The following is a 17,426-nucleotide window of genomic DNA, read 5'->3' as shown; positions in this document are numbered from 1 at the left end:
TGCACTAATGGGAACGGGACAATTTAGGTGACTAAAGTGTTTAGGCATGTCGTTGCTATCAAAATGCTATAGATCGAGTGCAGGAATAGCTTAATTCCTATTTCTCTGTCATCTCTACTAAGGAGGGATTACAACTGTTACGAGGAAGTGTCATAATGAGCTTGTATCTGGATTTCAAAGTGCTGAAAATGCTATTCAATCACAGTCAGTAAAACTTCACTATTCTTGATGTGACCATCATTAAAATCTTGGCTAAGAATCTTCTAATTAGGGCCGAGTTGCTCAGCAGAGACACTGTGGAAGCGGTGTGTGCTATCCATTAGATACACCTGCTAGTTCTTGCCGGGGATATGACCTGAGTTGTTAGGAAAACCCCAGCGCTGCAATGCATAAACATGCAATGAAAGATTTGTGTCCTGGTACTTGAAAGGAGGTGTGAGGAAAGAGAGATCTTTATACTCTCTTCCTTGTCTTTTGTATGCCACTGTGGTTATTTTGTATGCAAGGGGTTTGTGTGCCAGGGTCAGTGATCCATTGCCTTGCCTCAACTTTCTGTCTAGAAAACAAGAAAACACCTCATGGAGAAGAAGATGCTTGATGCCTTGAATACAAATGGTGCACACGGAATATTTAAATCTCATCCAAGTTTTGTTTAAGATTCCATTAGGATGCAGTTGTGAATGAGCTTCTTTTTGCATATGTAATTAGAAAGCAGAACAGATGGGAAAGGCATAGTTTAAAGTGATGTGTTCATTAAAATAACCAAAGCTGCAAAGTGTTTGTTCCCCAACAGTGGATTCAGGATATGAGACTCCTCAGGCTTATAATTTTTTTCCCCTGTTTTGAGTTTGACAACTGTGAATGACAACGATGAGATCTCTTTTGCATCATTTTTATTGTTAGATATCACCACTGTTCCTTAGGGTAGATTGATCGTTCATTCCCTCATATGTGGTTTGTGCTCAGTTAAGATATACTAGGAAGCAGTGGGTATTAAGAAGCAGACACTACATCAAGGGATTTATTTTAATTGCATTTACTGTAAGAAAGATCTATTAGGACTTAAAAAATAATTTGGAGATTGTAATGTTCTTTTAAAGATCTGTGTGGACTGTATCCTGATAACTACTGTTATCCCTTGGGTTATTTCTACTCTTAACTTTCAGGCTTTTAAATTAAAATGAAATAATTTTAAGAAATATAATTAGGGTTTCCCACCATCACCCCGATCTATTTTTTAGTAGAGGGCAAGTCTTCTAAAAGTAGTTGTAACAGTGTCCAAAAAATTAATATACTAAAGTGAATAAGGGCTAATTCCCCTCCTCACCACCCCACTCCAGCCCCACCAAAGGAAAAAAAAAAAAAAAGTATTATATAGTTTAAAGAAACAAATACACTGAATGAATACTGGACCTTTCCTATCTTCTGCTACCCCTGCAAAATATATTTTATCATTTTATAGGGAACTTGAACCTTCAAGGCTTACTGGAGCCCCATTCTTGTGTCACCTCTGGAAAGCTGCTCTTGAAACTCACAGGGAGCTAGGCCAAAGGTTGGGTCTAATTTGCCATTTTTTTGTGAATATGGTCTGATTTGAGGTAAATTCTACTAATGAATTCTGGAGAAGATATCTAGTAGTTTTCATTTCTGTCCTCTTCTGTGATATTTAACTTTTTACAAAATAAATATAGATAATTTTAAATAGAGAGTGACTATAATCATGCTGCTATTTTCTCAGCATTTGCTGCTTTCTTAATATCAACTTTTGCTTCTTCTGAAGCAGAATGTTCGATTATATGCCCTCAATCAGTGTCATGCGTGGCCTGTCTGCAATTCCATCACTGTTGTTATATGCTGGAAAGAAGAGCTCTTCAAACATGCGAAAGCAATTCTCTACCCTGAAGACAGGAACTGGATTGCAAATCCAAATTTATCTAGAAGAGCAGGTGACTACGAGATATATAACAGTGCATGCTGTTTATGATAACGAAATAAAAAATGTTTATCCATGCCAATATCAGGAAAAGATTGCTTTAATTAGAAGTGGAGCCCTATATGAGGATTGGAATCTGGTTTTTAGAGGGTAAATGCAATCCTTGCTTGAAGCATCTTGAAGTGCAAAGTGTTTAATCATCCAGGATTTCTGTATGTGCATAACTTCTCTCAATGTGACTAGACCCACTCAATGCTATGATGTTATTTGCTCTGTGTAAAGTTGAATGTTTTACTGTGTGTCTACAGTCTTTATCTACAATGATAACATGGACAAAGTAAGACAAACCAGAAAAGGAAACCCCCATTGATGGTCTACTTAAGCATAACAGTCACTAACAGTGCAGGTGGATTTATGCAGTTTAGAAGTTTGACTGTTTTATATTGTTTTCTAGGATACTGTAGAAAATGGCTGCCTGTATTTTCTCTGAAGTGCAGTTGAATGAATGGTCTCGGTATTTCAAAGTTTTCCTTTTTGTCTTGATTTATTTTTATGTAGAGGAATGACAAACAATGCCTTGGAAAATAGCAAGGTATCAAACAGTATTGATTTCATGCTATTGCAGTGACCTAGAAAGTGTTATTTCTCATTGAAAGATTAGGTTGTGTTTTTCTCATGCAAATAAGCAGATTCAAACTCTAAGAATGTTTCAGGTTATTATGACATAATTATTAAAAAAGACACATTTTTTGCTTTCTTGATGAAAGGCTATAGAAGTTTTCTATGATTAGGTAAAGTAATCCTTGAATTATAACTACTGCAAATCCTAAATCTTCTATCTATAGCTTTTCATAGTTTGTTTTCTAATGAAATTTCTGACTAAGGATCCCCTCCTTCTTTCATTCATGTCATTGAAACCTTTATTACTGATTTGAAAAGAGTAGAAAACTAGACTTACTGCAGCACTGCTATCTTTTATTTTGTGATTTGAAGTAGGGAATGATGAACAAGTGTGACTAAAACAAGAATCGATTCTTCTAGTGCAAATTAATCTTTCCAGTTTCCCCTATGAATGAAGATGAAAGTGCAAATTTTCAAAAGAAAGAAGATTTCTAACTGAAATGGAACAGAGATGTTCAAAAGTCATCAATGTCCCTTCTTATACATCTGTAAGCTAAGTAGCATATGACAGTTCAGCTAAAAATCTAAAATCTGTAAGCCTAACCCAGCACTGCTACTTACTGACAATTTATCAGGAGCTAATGATAAGAAGGTAGGGCTAACTCATCACAAACACTTTCTTAGTGTGTAGTAAATGAGAGCTAGCTCACTCAACTTTGAGTAGGAAGCTGAAATGTATGATTAATTAAAAGGAAAAAAATTATACATGAAATTTTGCAAAAATAGACTCATATTGACTTGAATTCTTTATACTCCTAGGAATATATTATATTAAGAGCTATCTTTTGCATGTGTCATTTGGAGATATGCTGTGTTTTTCATATTGTTTTCAGTTCCATGGAATGAACCTGTAGAATAAAATTTAAGAAAAACAAAACAAAACAAAAACAAAACCAAACATGAAAGCCATTGGGGGTTTTAATAATTAAAAAAAAAAAAAAATCTTTAAACTTCAGCTCTTGTAATGATGTTAATACCATTTCTTAGCAATTGTCTTTATTTGGTGAAAAGTCATCAAAAGAATAAAGTTTTACAATTCTTAGCATTCTGAATATAGCTTTATGTGTCTTCTGCATCATTGAGTGTCTTTTTCAGTAGTAGATATATTACACATTGTTCGGTTGGTCTGCAGTAGGAGCAGATCAAATGACTTCCTGTAGTTTTGAAAGTAAAGCTTTATGAAATCTTTCATAGCCACCTTTTATCACAGGAATGCTCTGCCTGGCTTTGCTACTGATTAAGACTCTCAGGCTTTTCTGTACAGGACAGTTTCTTTCCTGTGGATGCACAAGATATGTGGGCAACACGCTCAGTGTTGACTTTACTGTTGCTGAACTTACAGTTCTCTGTTATCTACTATCAAAGGGTCACACACAGTCATTCTTGCTCAAGATGAAATTAGTTGCCCTGTTTGTGGTGTAGAGTGCTATACAGCATAAATAAAAGTATTCACTGAATCTCTTGGTTAATGTCACTCAGACAATTATTTTGGCTGCTGAGTGAGTGAATATGTTTAATCACATCAAATTCTGAAATATCATAAAAATAAAAATAGGAAGCAGATATTGTCTGCAGTTGTGTTTATTGGACCTCTGCTACCAAAGAACCCCATATATGCCCCTTACCTGTTAAATGATAGTAAACTATATTATATGTATATGTTTAATATATTTTAAGTACTTTGTAGTTCTAATATCTTCCTAACAATTTGTAGCTGATGTTGGTATATTGTGGCATTTGGCATTAAAAGGCAGTACATGAAATACAACAGAATATCATATAAAATCCCCATATATCCAATGCCTTATTTCTGCCATAATAAAAAGTGCAAATAATGCATGTAATAAAATCCATGTAACCATTAAAAATAAAAAGTTTACACCAAGATGTGAAGAATAATACTGTGAAGAGGATTTATTCAACAAATCTAATACACCATTGCGGTTTCACTACAAAGAAATGCTCAGTGAAACTACTAACATGATGTCATTTTGCTCGTTCCTTAAAGATAATTCATTATTCTGTTGTAATATATTAGTCCTAAAAATAAGTGTATTTCAAAAATAATGCCATATTTAGGAAATTTGGTTTGACTTCCAAATTTGTCACTCCTTTTAAAAAGGGAAAATATGTTAAATATTTCATTTGTCAGTAACTCCTCTATTTCCTGTCCAATATCAAACCAACTTCTTCATTCAGCAAAATATTTAATGATACGCTGAGCTGTGAGCACATACACATTTCAGGGGAAGTGAGATTTTCGTACCTGCTTAGAGTGAATGGAGACACAAACATACTTAAATTCCTCTGATGAATTAATGGCCTTTGTAAGGATCTCACAGATTTTTATATAATCTGACTCTTTCATAACTTAATTAGAGCATACACCTGAAAAAAAAAAAAAAGAAAAAAAAGAAGGACCTTTATTAATCCTTGAATCAACAGAGGTTACACATATCACGAACAAAATGAACAAAGTAATCAGCTCCCCCAAATTACACAGCTTGATGAATCAAAGAAGAGGAAACTTTTAATTGATCCCCACAGGCTGCTTCTGGTAAATGGCTGACGCCTGCCCTGCCGCACAGACTAATCACCATTTGCTTCCCATGCTGGTCTGCTAAGCAGCACATTTAGCTATAATACAATGTGTTTCTCCTTCATCCCTTTTCTCTATTTATTTATTTACTTGCTTGGAAAAGCCAGAAGGCAAATGTGAAACTGAGATAGAGAATTAGGTCAAGAAACAGGATAAAATTGTTTGCTGCTGTCTGCAGTATTGACTAAAATTCTTGTCTCTCACTTATTAGAGATGGTTATAGGGCTGACTGTCTTGCAATACTCATATTTCCATCTCCTGGCCTAGGCGTGACTATTGTGTCACATATCTCTAACTTTTGTCAGGCATGATGTGAAGAATGTTTTCTGCCTCTTCTTACCTCAAAAAAAAAAAAAAAAAAAAAAAAAGGGAAAATGAATGTTAGCACTCAGTCTTTCCAAACTTTTCAATGATGTGTAGGTGAAGACTTTCTGAAATCTAGTTGCAGTTTACAATTATTATGTTTATGAGCTAAAGAAGGCCAAAGTCTCATCTCAGTGATATGAATGTACTAAAGGAAAAAATTACATCTTGATATAGTTAAAAGTTTTGTCTTTTCAATGTACATAACAAAATCTCCTGTTTTAATGTAGATGCCCTGCATAACAAAATCTCCTGCATAAGTAAAAAGTGTAAAAACCTTCTGTTTTAGCTTTCTTACAGTTATAGTATCTCATCCTTTTTCAAGGGTTGCATTGGTAAAGGACATTTTATTGATGGATTTATCAGCTCTGTCTTCCATAATAATTTTTGCATGCTCATATTTGAACATTATGTTTTCTGGAGCCACCAAAGGGTCCTTTCACAAAGGTGGCTTCTGTACAGGGGCAGCTTCTTATTCTTTGTGTGCCATCAGTCTCAGATATGCCAGCTGGGTGAGAATGTTAGGATAGGGAGAGAAAGCAGCATCTCTGCTATTATGAGTATGTAGAGCTAACTATTCCAAGCCCCTTGCACAGTAGTCATGAAGAAGCTATATTCTATTTTTAAATGACCAGTTGCCATTCTTTGCAAAAATAGAGCTTGTTTGAATTTGGGAATATGTGAGAATACTTTTCCCTGCAAGTGCTTTTAATAAGGATGGTTTATTTTGTTGTGTTTTTTGTCTGTTTGTTTGTTTGTTTAAATAGCTTTTAACTATTCCATATCCCTAATCTGTGTTCTGTTACCTGTAGAGCAGGGACAAAACATCTATTGTAAATCTTAAAAATTTTAACAACTCAGATGTCATGGGCGTACTGCTATACTTTAATTACAATGAAAGGCAACTACTTACGACATCAAATGATCCCATTGGTATCACAACATTAAAATGTCCTATGACCTGCAAATGTTAACACCTGTAGCAGCTGAATGAATTTGAGAATTGTCTAAGACTGAGGCAATGCTGCCGCCTAATGATGGGAGTATATAAGACCTAGTATAGCAAAGAGTTTCTTGCTTGGCAGGCAGGATAGGTTTGTGACTCAATTGAAGTCTATAACTGAAATTAAAAGCAACAAAAATTGGCCCGTGGACTAGACTACATGATTTCATGGTGTGCCAGGCCATTTATTTGGTTCAAACTTAAAAGGAAAGGAAAAAAACCCCTTCTGTAATCACTTTAAGTCTGTAAAGTTTTTGCTTTCTGCATCTTAATGTCTGCTATGAATATAAAGAGAATGATTCTCCACTTTTTCTCTGTGTTGATAGATGTTTTTTTGATGTTTCATGTATTTCCTAATACTTATAGTTATGGTAAATATTATAATATCTGTCTTAGAATTTTTATCATTCTCTGCAGTATCCAACTACAATTTTACCCTTGATATTTTTTATTTCAGAAGAATAAGAAATTACATTAATGTCTTAATAGTACATTTATTTATGCATCACTGGCCTTCTTTATCTAGAACAGTTCAGTGTAGTCTACTGTCTGAGAAGAATATTGTTAATGGTATTACTGTCAAGTTAATTCACTGACCCACAGAGAGCAATCACACTTCTATGAGGCATCTGCCAATGTAATCTGTGACAGCTTGTACACGCAGCAGATCAAAAGTGGATCCAAGCCTGCAGTACCTGCTGATTTTTCACTTCTGGTAGATCTTTCAGTTTGTGAACTACAGTGAAACATAGGAAGGCAGAGAGCTTGCTCTTATTTCCTCCCATTTTATTTATCTTATCTCTTTAACATGAAATGCTATTGAAAAGGCATATGAAATCCAAAGATTGTTATTGATATGTGCCAACTTACTCTGACAAAGGATTTCACGGCAAATTGGTCAACCCTTGAACAATTACAATTTGGCAAAAACTAATAAACTGTAATCAAGGCATTATAAAGGCATTGATCAATTAGTAGTCAGCCTATTGAATTATTATAATTATATCATAAAATGATTAAGGCAACAGAGTTAATGCATTTGAAGCCCGTGCTAAAGATGCATTTTTAAACAAATGTGCAATCATATTTCTCTTGTATGTGTTCAAGTTTTTTTGGTATTACACTCTTCTCAGCTGGGCTGCCTTCCAGCAATCAGCATCTTCACAATGTGTTCACTTCAAAGCAAGTGTTTGAGGTCTAAATCTCTCTCTCCTGTTTCAACCCAACAGGTGCAGGCGGTTGGTCTCCATCAGACAGCGATCATTACCAATGGCTGCAGGTGGATTTTGGGAATAGGAAGCAGATCAGTGCTATTGCGACTCAAGGCAGGTATAGCAGTTCTGACTGGGTCACTCAGTATCGGATGCTCTATAGCGATACAGGGAGAAACTGGAAACCGTACCACCAAGATGGAAATATCTGGGTAAGTCACTGGTGTAAAATGGAAGCATATGCTGTAGCAGTGTTAATTGATTGTGGTTTTAGGAGCTCTACACCTCATACAACAGTTCAGTGTGGTTTCTGCGAGGACAGAACAGAGCTTACCTCAAAACAGTGGTTCAAGTTGCAGCTGCTGTCAGGAGGCCTATCCCTGGATTAACAAAGCCCATTTGGTGTGATAGTAACTGTCAGAACATGTAGATGTTCTGTTGTTGATGGTATTCCTCAATGAGTCTCTTATGCTTTGGCTTTTATTTCCCTGCCTATTCTTTTCACCGATTTCATGGAGTAAATGTGAGACATAAAAGTAGTTTTGAAAATTCTGCTCTTAAGCATAACATTTTAGAAGGTAATTTGTTCTTTGTGTGTACATATGCTGGGGAGCAGTTTATTCATGTATGTGTTGTTTTCCATATAGGTGCTACAGGGATGTTTATGCTATAATAACTTTAGGAAAAATCTTATATTGCGGTTGTGTTTTACATTTTTCATAGATAAGATGCTAATTTTATTCTTGCTGAAAACAGTATCCTTCCATTTTGCTGACAGAAAGTGATAGCTATTATTTAACATACCTATTCTCCTAACAGTTCTTTCAGATGGTTACTCTTTTTCAAAAGTATACTTTGAAAACAATAACATGCTATAATTCTTTCTGAAACCAAATTAAGTGGATTAGCTATTATGCCTCATCAGAAAAATATTGTCAAAGCAGACAAGATTTAACACTGTGCTATTTTAGATTCACATTTTTGCCAGGTGCTCCTTTTATTAAGGTCTGTTACTGAAAACGAATGTAAAATGTAGAGCAGAAGGTGAATGTTTTTATCTGTATAAGAGAAACTTGCTTAATATGTGGAGTACATAGAGGCAGTCATTTTTATTAGAGTATTGATTTATTGAAAAAGCCTCCTCCATGTGCCAGACAGGATTTTGAAAGAGGGAGAAATTAAAGCCAGGGAGACAGACAGGAGTGAAGAGAAAAAAATTGGGTGCTGCTTTAGTTTCCTTAGGACTTGGTGGTGTGAATGTTGTCCATCGGGGTGGGGGGGAGCTCACATTTAAGCTTTATAAATATAAAAATTTTTTCTTCTTAAGACCACTTTTATATATATATATATATATATATAAACTAAAAAGAAGTAGAAAAGCTCCTTCAAAATATACTATTGAAGTACTAGAATTTGTCTCGGGGGAATGGGAGAGGGCTATGCAGCTGCCTAAGTGAATGATATATAAAGCAGGGCAGGTAGGCTGAGGAAAAATCTGTTCTTAAGAACAGATTTCACATCATTTTAATGTGAAAATCTTTGTGGTGGTGTGTTTTACTTGATTTAGTCACAGCTGTGACTTTATTTCCAAAGTGGCCCACCTTTCTCAGGGCTTTGTAGAAAGTCTTTTTTCTTATATTGTCTCTTAATACTGAAAACTTCTTCATGAAAGAACATTTCATTTTTCTCTTTATTAGACATTATGTATGATTGGTGATTTCAGGGAGAAAACTGTTGGTCTGTTATTGACCATCAATATCACTTGAAAAATGAGTGATCACTTATGCAGAAGTCTGCTACTTCTATTTGGAATGCTAAATCTTTGGGATGTACTTAGCAAGCTGATTGCTACTGTTCATGTCGTGCAATTTTTATCCAATACTAGAAAAGCAGTGGGGTTTATTTTTAAAAAAAAAAAAAAAGCTGCCCTATCCCAGCTTTTTTTTAAAAGAATAAAGCTGAGCTACTAGCCAAAAGAAACCCTATGGGTCTTGATTTTACTTCTAATTTGCCTAAAACCACATTGTTTCTGTTTTTAAGTGATGTCTGAGCTTTGGTTTAATCTTGAAACTACTGTGCTTATTAGCTCTTGATAAATCTTAAGTTTAATATGTTCCCAAGGCAGGGGAGGTGCCTGAGCATGGGGCAGTAGTGTTACAAGGAGACAGACTTCCTTCATGTGGAAACGGGGTGGTGCAGAATTTCCCATCACATCTTCCTCTTAGTGTCACTTGTCTAAGAAATTAAAGACAGCCAAAGCTGTGAGGGCCAGATCAGACCACAAGAGCCAAGTATCCAGCACTGGCAATTTGAACTTGTAAAGCCAGATTCCTCCTGGCTGAAATGACTGTGATCTTAAAAACATCAGATGATTCCGGTGCCCTTAGAAATCCTTTTAGGGAGTGTTTAGTCTTTCCCTTTGTATTTATACCTTTTAGATCTTTTATCCACAAGAGGAAGGTGCTAGATAGCTTTTGATTTATGTCCCTCTTCCATCATCCCCATGCCTGAGTGTCATTTTTTCCCGACAACAGTAAATTTGAAATTGAAGGAGAAAGCAAAGGAAAAGAGGAAAATCGAAGGTCAGAGTTCAACAATATTTAATTCTAAGGCAGGTACAAAATCAAATTACATAGCCACAGGATGAGATATGGGAAATGGAAGAAAATAAAAATAAAGCTTACTAAATGAGTTTGAGAGAGCAAAGGAGAAATAACTTCCAACAAAGATCTAGTTAAAAACAAACCAAGATAATCTGCATAAAATACTGAAATGAATCCCTTCTCTATGCATTGGTCAGGGAGGGGAAAAAAAAGGTTCTATAATTATCTCCTAAGTAGGAAAGAAATCAAAAGGCTCTCAGGAAGTATGTGATGGGGAAAATGCTTTCAAGGTGAATTTAGAGTAAGCTTCCCAGTTCTGTGAAATACATTTTCTGACCCCACCCCTCCTGAGCTTTTGGATATTTTCAATTTCCATGAATTTTAATAAGATGAGTGAATGTGGCCTCTTTCCATAAAATGCCTAGCAACTAGAGAATTTTGATCACTTCCCCTATCTTCACTCTTGTAGTCTGAGATTCTAATTTTGATAGGTCATGAAGTTTCCCTTCATATGTCAATCCACTGAGGCATTTCATGTACACAGTATACCTTTGTTTTGGTATAGATTCTCATTTTGGTCACTAAATTAATGCCATCCATCTGTTTACCTAATGAATACATACCAGACATGATTTTACATATAATACTGTTTCTGTTTCCTAACTTGGATATAGATGATGTAAATGCCTCACGCTAAGCACAATGCAAGTATTGTATAGGTATAATAAGAAAATGCTGACATCTTATGAAAACATTGAGACTCAAATGGTAAGCATTAGTGGCAGTACTAAACACCTCTAAGACTCAAACCTTTCCTAAGGGAAACTAGAAAATCCCTGGTACACTTGAAGTTGTCCCATAAGGTATCTTCTTTTAAAGTTTGATTACTCTAGCAGAACTTGGGATCAGCTCTCATCCATCTCATTGCCTTATTCTTGGGGATATCGAAGTCAGGGTGATGAAGGAGAAAGTGTTACTGTAATTATGAGTTTCAAAAAAATACTGATGGGAAAGGTGGAGTGCAGATCCTTTGCACATGACCTCCAAATTATATTCTGTAGTTGACTCACCTTCAGCCTCAGTGAACTTAAGTGAAGTTGCAAAGATGTAAATGAAAGCAGATTTTGTTGTTTTAGAGAAAAATTAGCCCTGGACAAACTGGATGCTGCTTCAGTTGAAAGCAGTTATGTTTTTCTGGTTTTGTTACTGGTTTTCTTTCAGTTTTAATTAAACTTTAAAAGTATTATGCATAACATCTGCTTTTGTAGTATTTTTATTACTGAAAATACATTAAGTGATTACATCGCTTTCACTACGAAGAATGATTCTGGGAAAGGAATTTATATACTGCTTTAAACAATTTTTATTTTTAGGAGTTTCTTTTTCAGGTGAAATAACGAGAAATCCAGTAAGTTAATTGTAAAACGAACTTTGCATTTCTCTGGGCACTAAGGAGCAACTTACTGTTTGAGAAGTGCAGTCTCTTCATTTCCATGGTTCCCCTTGATTTTGAAGGGAGGAAGTTGGTACAGCACAGTGGATTTAGCTTGCATAGGAAAACTAGCTCTCAGATATCAGGGTATTTTGACATAGTATTGAGCCAAAATTTATTGTGAAAGGAAGCACAAGTGAGTTGGATGATTAACTTTTTCAAGCTGTGTTGAGACTTGAGATGTTTAATACGTTGGATGTCTTTGGAAATACCAACGATCAGACAGCCCTAAAGTAACATTTCATGTCTAGGTAGATGAAAGGCAATCATTTGCAGCTCCACCTAGCTGAAATGATGTGGAAGCCATCTGCTCAGAATTCAGTTGTCCTGACATGCTAATTCTGGTTAGATTACGGGAGAAAAATCTGCAAGCCTTGTCACATTCCCAGTTCCTTCCACCTGCTCTATGGCGTATCATTTATAGCTATCCAAGGACTTAGCGCATACGTCTTGGAGTGCAGTGATTTGTGTATAGCAACTACAAGTGAAGAAGAATAAATTCAGGCATACACCCGCCCTGTTAGGACATGCAAGAATTATGTGCTTTGTAAAAGCTGTCACTGCTTTTTCCCTGAGAGCCAACTTATTTCCATGACCCTAAAGTAAACAATGTTAATGAAGGATGCTATGAAAGAGTTCTTGAGTTTGATACTTACTGCTGCTTTCCTTTTTTGTGGTCACGCCGTAAGATATTGAGTGGAAACTTACATCATAGAAGGATTTGCTAGGTTAATGTGCTTATGGGCCTGAACTTTTTGCCTGGTTTTCTTTTTTTAAAGTACTCCTATTGAATTAAATTATCTTATTAAACCAATTTAGTTTATATGACATTATATTGACTTGCAGTTATGGGAACATTTAAAAATATGAAATGTGATTATAATGGTCTGTGACCTGCCATTTGTTGTTGCTGGTCTGCTACAAGAATATCAGATACTGTGCAGACCTATTTAAACATGACAAAGTGGTTTGATATATTAGTCAGTACAAAAGTTTTGACTAGTGTTTATAGAAGGCCCTGAAGTCTTTTGAGAATGAGTGAATTTATTGTTTTTTTTTCTATTTAAGAATATCTGGATTTATCCTATCTGGAAGAATTTTTATGTCCAGTATCTTTGTGTCTCCATAGCAATGCCAGCAAGGTGACCAGTGTAATTTTTACCGTCTCTTAATCCTCCAGTTATTTTATTACTAGAAATACTTTAATTTTAACTTTCCTTCTGGGGTGGGGAGGACGGAAATTCTCATTTTTCTCCTAGAATCTCCTGTGTGCCTTTTCTTAATTTCATTATGCCTTAGCTTGTCTGGATGTTATGTCTTTGAGTCCCTGTCTGCCATGCCTTTTATCTAATAAAGATTGCTCCATCCACTTGCAACAGCCAATATTGCCTTTATGGGTGTATTGAGTGAATGAGGTGTTGTAACTCCCACCAAAGTCAATATGTCTCAGTACTTTGTGCACATTGTGAACCTATACTTTGAGGTCCCATGACTGAAAGGGTATGGATACAGGAAAATACTTATTTTGCTGTAGTGAAGCTAAACTCTCTTATATATCTAACGTAACAGCCTCTGCTATAATGTCAAAAAAATATAATAGAGTGTTGAGAGGACACCTTTAGAAATTCAGGCAGTTGCTGACAAGGAATTTTTAGAAACCCTGAAGAAAAGAACTTTACAGATAAACATCAGTGCTATCCTCATGAAGCCTGTTTTCTAATCTCTTTCTGTGTGGAATCTGTTAAGAGAAATTGTATAAATTTTTAATGCATTTAGAGAAACACACTTGGGGTTATCTGAAATATCATGGCAAAATATATCTATGCCAAACGCTGTCACAGCCACAGACTGTATTTCTTTTAAAATGGCAGACGATCTGATGGCCTTTTAAATGTTGGAATACGAAGATTAACACCAAATTGGGATAAGAAGTAATGCTAGTTTAAAATCCTGAGTTTTCTGAAAAACAAAAAAAAATCCTTACAGGACTCTAACAATGTATTTCACAGATGAATCCATGGCCTCATTGTAAGGCATTCTAAACATATTTTTTTTTAGAATCCTTGAAAACACGTATTTTGTGCAGGAAGAATGCCCTTTTATGTTGTTTTTAGCAGAAACATGGGTTCACAAGTTAGCTTGTAATTTAAAATAACATTTTTTTGAGGGAAAGATACACTGACGTTTTGGAAATGGATTTGATCAGAAGGAAATTATGATTTTTTTTTTTTTTTCACTGCACAGCTACTTATCTCGTTTATGAGAGAAAGCCTAATACAATTATAAAATCTATCTCCAGAGGCAAAAGCAGAACTATTTTAATCTATCACCGAGTATGCCAAGTAGACAGAAGACAAAATTCCTCCTGGTGTGGTGGCAGACAATGCCCAAGCCCTCCTTCGATTCTGTACAGGTCATTAAATAAAAAACAAATTGGGATAACATATTAGAGGTTTGCACTGTAGTCTGCTAGAGCGTTTCCATTCTAAAGGATTATTTTCTAATCTTTTGTTCTTAGCCTGAGGGCTACTTGTCTGTTTATGTTAAACCATCGAATTTTAAACACAGATATCTAAAGGCTTGCACCTAAATCTATTTTTTAGCTCTCAGATGGCTTGATTTTCAAATACCTTCAAGTGCCATCATCTCACAATGCACAGGCCCTTAAGCAAGCTCGCAAGAGTATGCTTAATCAGCTCAGCAATGACAGTAGTCATAGCCTGGCTGCATGGCATCATGCCTCAGGTAACAATTCGCAGTTTTTGTAGCTCATGCATAGCACCAAGCAAGACCCACGCTGGCTGCTGCACTGGGCTTGTGTTAAGAATGTTTCCAGTCCTCAGCTGATATGTACAGAGCTGACTGGAGTGCATCAATAGACTCTTAAAACACCTAGCAGAATTATGTAGGTTGTCCTCAACCCCTTCTAGAAAGCCTGAACACTTGCTTAGGTGATTGAACCAGAGCTGAATTTTCAAAGTTTTTGAATTTTTACAGGTTCTCTATAGACACATATTTGAATGTCTAGATTAAGATCTACTGAATGTGACTGAATAAAATGAACTGTACCAATTTCCTTGTTGCTTGTCAGCCCTCTTGCTTGGCTACCATCTATGAATATATCAAGTAACTTCTGTGGCTCTTTTTGTAGCAGAAGGCCGGCATATGACCAAAAAAACCCGCTTTATGGCATTCTCAATCTTTCATTGTTAATAGATATTAATTATTATATTTTATTATACATTGAATAAAAAGTAGATCTAGCATAGTGTAGCTAATGTTTCATTTGATGAAAGTATGGTTAGAAATAGGAGTTCTAGTGATTTCTGGATTTAAAAAATTCATCATACAGGTTTTTGACATGCCTTAAGTTAAATTAGAAAATGTGGAGTCTTGCCCATTTACTTAGTAATCAGGTTGCCTTATGTTAAAATACATTGTAGAATATAAAATACTCGTGGAAGTATTTGACATACATACTACACTTCTGTATGTAGCTGTCTGTAGCACTGTCAAAAAGTAGATCTGTCAAGGACTTCCTCAGTTCATTCCTATTTTTTCCCCGTGAGGGTGATGAAACTCTAGAACAGAATTGCCTGGAGAGGTTGCGAGGGAGTTCAACCAAATGACCTGCAGAAGTTCCTTCCAGCCTGTGATTCTGGATGGTGTCCGAGATATGCCCAAAGTGCTAATTGTTGAAGATTCAAATCAACCCTAATGTATTCTGTATTTTTCCTCTCTTTGACACATGTGACTTTCATTTCTGTCTGCAGTTTGTAGCTGCCTTCAGTTTCTGTAATGAGATGCATCATAGAATATCTCTAAAGTTTAGGAAACTTTAAATATTAGTTCTAAATTCAGGTTAAAACCCATCCATGGCACCAGTAACCTAATCACAGTTCAGCATTTCCCTCTTAATTGTGCATTTGCAAAATTATTTCAGTTTTGATCCCGTAAACACTCCCATGCCTCACTTCAAATGTTGAAAGTGAAGTAATGAGGCTAAGTGTTTAAAATTGAGTATACACAGTCAGGGATTGTGTCCAAGTGCGTTGGTACAATACTTGGTAAAGGAACAGTGGTCTTACTGAAATTCTTTGGTAAGTACCATACTGCAGGTAATAAAAATCTTACCTGAATGTGAGGCAGGTAAGCAAGAAGTGTTCTTATTTTTTCATTTGCCTGGCACTGGTAAAAATGAAAGTGTGCACAAAGCTGTGCTTTTTTGATGGATATTTTTTAAAAAGGTTTGTTTTTTTCCTTTATTAACGAACAAAAAGATAATTGTATCAGGAGAGCTCTTAAAGTGACATAGCTATGCATTGTGATTTTAAAATCCTTAGACTGGGAGACAATCATAGCATTTTATGTTCCTCTAGAATGTTCTTTTTGAGTAGTCTAAAGATTTGTGTTTGGCAGAGTAGATGGATTTGTGCTAGTACATGAAAGGTGTGGTTGTGGCAATTCCCATCAAGTGGAATCCACAAATATTCACTTCCATGTAAATTTTTGGGTTTGCACCTGTGGAATTGTACATTTTAGCCCCTGGTCCTCCCTGGGGATTGGTACTTATTAACCAGGGAGACTGAGCTTTGCACAGAAAACGTACTATGGGAGACTGACAATTTAAGTATAAATCCTGGCAATACACTTGTAAGTGCCTGACTTCAAAATCAAGACAGTTGCTCAGGTAAAATTATGCAAAACTATTTTCTTGCACAAATACATGTGATCTGAAGCCCCCTTAACTCTAAAAAGTAGACTCTTTCCTCCATGAAAATGACTTTCCATTCTTTTTACATGAATTTAAAAATAAACTTTAAAAAGGAATAAAGGAAAGAAAAAAAAAAATCTACCATATTTCTTTAGCAGTGTATAAACTCTGGCTTCAGAGCAGAAGTGCATTTTAAGGGGAAATTTGACAGTGCTGATTCACTACCTGTCTGTGGCTGTACAGATAACTTCAGCCTGACGGTTCATAATTGGACAACTTTCATAATCAGTAAATTCACATTAAAAATATGAAAAAGTTAGACTTAAGCCAGGAAAACTCCTATGTGCTATTTCTTAAATTTTCTTCTTGCATAGGAATTTTTTGTTTTTTACTATCCTCAGACTCCTTAAGATACTATTCTGTAGCTGTCTTGCTGATTGACATAGATCCCATTCAGAAAGATATGTAAGGAAGCCCTTAACTTTTAGCTGGAACTTAAGTCTTGTTGAGTTCAATAGAACACATGAGTAAATATGTGCTTAACAGTTTCCTGGGGCATGTTGCTGCTGTGTCATCACACAGTCTGTGTTCTCTGTGGTATTTTACAAATAACACAATTTGTTCCACATAGTTACAATTTCAGGTATGATAATATTTTTCATTTCCTTTTACAGCGTATGTGCTTATGTGCACAGATTATGAGTTAATCTTTATTGAAAACTGTTTTAGTAATGTGAATAAAAGTAAAAAAATTGCAAAAGTTTCTGGATTGCAATACATCGGTGTTAAACACAATAAACCTGTTCATGTGAGGCATTACTGTGTGA

The 17,426-nt window shown here is 35.6% G+C and overlaps 1 protein-coding gene across 1 annotated transcript in view; it reads left to right on the top strand.

Annotated features, from left to right (window-relative positions):
- The window catches only part of CNTNAP2 (contactin associated protein 2), a 1,190,827-nt gene that overhangs the window by 391,728 nt on the left and 781,673 nt on the right, over window positions 1-17,426 (top strand). The window contains exon 3 of the mRNA XM_074900878.1: window positions 7,809-8,002. Coding sequence (XP_074756979.1) covers window positions 7,809-8,002 — 194 coding nt within the window. The remainder of the gene's footprint in view (window positions 1-7,808; window positions 8,003-17,426) is intronic.

The sequence above is a fragment of the Athene noctua genome, chromosome 2 (genome assembly GCF_965140245.1).
Source record: "Athene noctua chromosome 2, bAthNoc1.hap1.1, whole genome shotgun sequence".
Lineage (NCBI taxonomy): Eukaryota > Metazoa > Chordata > Aves > Strigiformes > Strigidae > Athene > Athene noctua.
Note: the sequence above shows the minus strand (reverse complement) of the source record. Positions and strands in the feature narration are given on the sequence as shown.